Consider the following 2021-nt stretch of genomic DNA (forward strand, 5'->3'; position numbering starts at 1 on the left):
TCCTATGCTCCAATTTGCACCCAAATTATACTATTATTTTAATAGCTCAATATTTGTTGCATTATTTCCAGCATGGAAAACTTCATTTCCTAATAGTAGTAGAAACAAAGGAATGAATGAGATTAGCAACAGCTCTCCCCTACCCATAAAAGGAGGAGGAGAACAGCATAGGCCACACTCTTGTAGCTTCAGTTCCAGTTGGGGTTGACTGGGCCAGAGAGCAGGCTGGCAGCTTCCAGGAGCAGGAAGCATTCAACTGCTTCCCAGCTTGCTGTTGGCTTGCCCTGGGAAATCCATATGCTGCAGGAGCAGCTGAGGTCTAGGCAAGGCTCAGACCAGGGCTGAAGTGAGCCCAGGTGAGGAAACTGAAGCAGAGTTGCTGGTACTGCTTTCCTTGTCCTGTTAGAACACAGCGTGCTGTTGGGTACACTTTCGCCTCAGTCAGAGTGAAGTAAGGGTGGTGGTTTTCACAGGTGGCTCTTGCAAATCTTGCCTGTTTCATTAACATGTGGAGGTTGATTTTGTTGCTCAGGCTTGCTCTGTGGTCAGTGAATTTTTGGGCCTGTTGACTCTTTTGTTTTATTCTGTCCAGACCTTCTTGCAGGCAGGTGCAGAAATGTTCCCAGGGCTCCCATCTTTCCCTTGAGTATGTTCTGAGGGGATTGTTTGGAAGTGTCTTTGTCCTGAAAGAAGAATTTGGTTTTCTAAAACTACTAGCATGTTGTGCTTTTTACTGCTGCCATATTCAACTGGCCCTTTACAAAAGTAACATTGTCAGTATATCCACAAAGGATTTTATTTTCTAGGCATGAAAAAATCAAGAAGAAAGATCCAAAGCACATCTTTGCCTCAGAAGAGATGAATGGAGAGGTTCGCTTTAGCACCCATTTGCCACAGCCTCACAGCCTCTGTGGGTAAGTATGTCCTTGTTGCTACAGGTGAAAATTTTTGACTCCTCCTCCTTTATCACAAGCACTGAGGGTCCTTCCCTTTTCTCCCAAGATGTATTTCAAGCTCCTGGTGAGCTACTATTTGCTGTTGAACCTCATAAACCAAGTACTTGAGTTAGCTGTTCCATGACAGCAGGAGCTTCTAGTACTTTTGTGGGGAAAACTGTTGCAGGTCTGGCAGAGGCCCCAAAGATGGTCAGAGCCTGTTGAGTAGAGTGTACCAGGAAAGGCCCGAGAAGCTGCACTTCTTCAGTCTGGCAAAGAGAACGCAGAGGAGCATCTTAATTTTTATCTTCTTCTATCTGTTGGGGCATTAGAGACAACGGATCTAGGCTCTTCTCAGAGGGGCAAAGTGAGAGGGCCAGAGGCAACGGCACTAGTTACAAGGGAAACAAAATTTGGGCACATTAAAAAGGTTTCCCTGTGCTAGTGATGTGCCCCTAGGACCAGGGCCTGAGCAGGGATCTGCATCTGTGGGAACTTCCCAGACTTGCTTGGACACAGTTGTGAGCAGCGTGCCGTAGCTATGACACCAGCCCTGCTGTGGGCTGGGGCTCAGACCAGAAACCTCCAGGAGGGCCTTCAACCTGAATTAATTGGTCTGTACCAAGTCAGAAGTCAAAGTGATCATTTGTCACTTACTTAGCACTCCTATCTTCAGATGCGCCCAGCAGTGCAGCAGAACTCATCGGTGCTGGCAGTTTCCTACAACAAGTTCTGGAACTGAGAGTCAAAGAAGTGGCTTTGTGCCAATGCTTCGAGTCTTTGCACTGTACACTCTCTTTAACGACATACTTGACAATAAACCTGTGTGTTTCTTGTGTGGTTAAACATGGTGGGCTAGGCAGCTCTACAGCACGAGGATGGTTATTCTGCAGACAAGACTTTGAAAACAATTTCATTTTGTGTGTATCACAGATACATTTTGGAGGAAAAAGAATGAAAAAAACAATTCTCCCCCTTTACCTATTTTGACACACATTACATGTGTCAAGATGCTTTTACCTCAATAAATAAGAGTCAAAAGGAGAAGCATAATGCAACATATATTGGATGGGTGTTTGTTCCTGC

At 45.4% G+C, this 2021-nt stretch overlaps 1 protein-coding gene across 1 annotated transcript in view; it reads left to right on the plus strand.

The window, feature by feature from the left end:
• Positions 1-791: 791 nt before the first annotated feature.
• Positions 792-2021, plus strand: part of CHUK (conserved helix-loop-helix ubiquitous kinase) — a gene marked incomplete at its 5' end in the record, with an annotated part of 16221 nt that continues 14991 nt past the window's right edge. Inside the window, one exon of the mRNA XM_008937085.1 lies at positions 792-914. Coding sequence (XP_008935333.1) covers positions 792-914 — 123 coding nt within the window. The remainder of the gene's footprint in view (positions 915-2021) is intronic.

The sequence above is a fragment of the Merops nubicus genome, unplaced genomic scaffold, assembly GCF_000691845.1.
Source record: "Merops nubicus isolate BGI_N331 unplaced genomic scaffold, ASM69184v1 scaffold21763, whole genome shotgun sequence".
Taxonomy (NCBI): domain Eukaryota; kingdom Metazoa; phylum Chordata; class Aves; order Coraciiformes; family Meropidae; genus Merops; species Merops nubicus.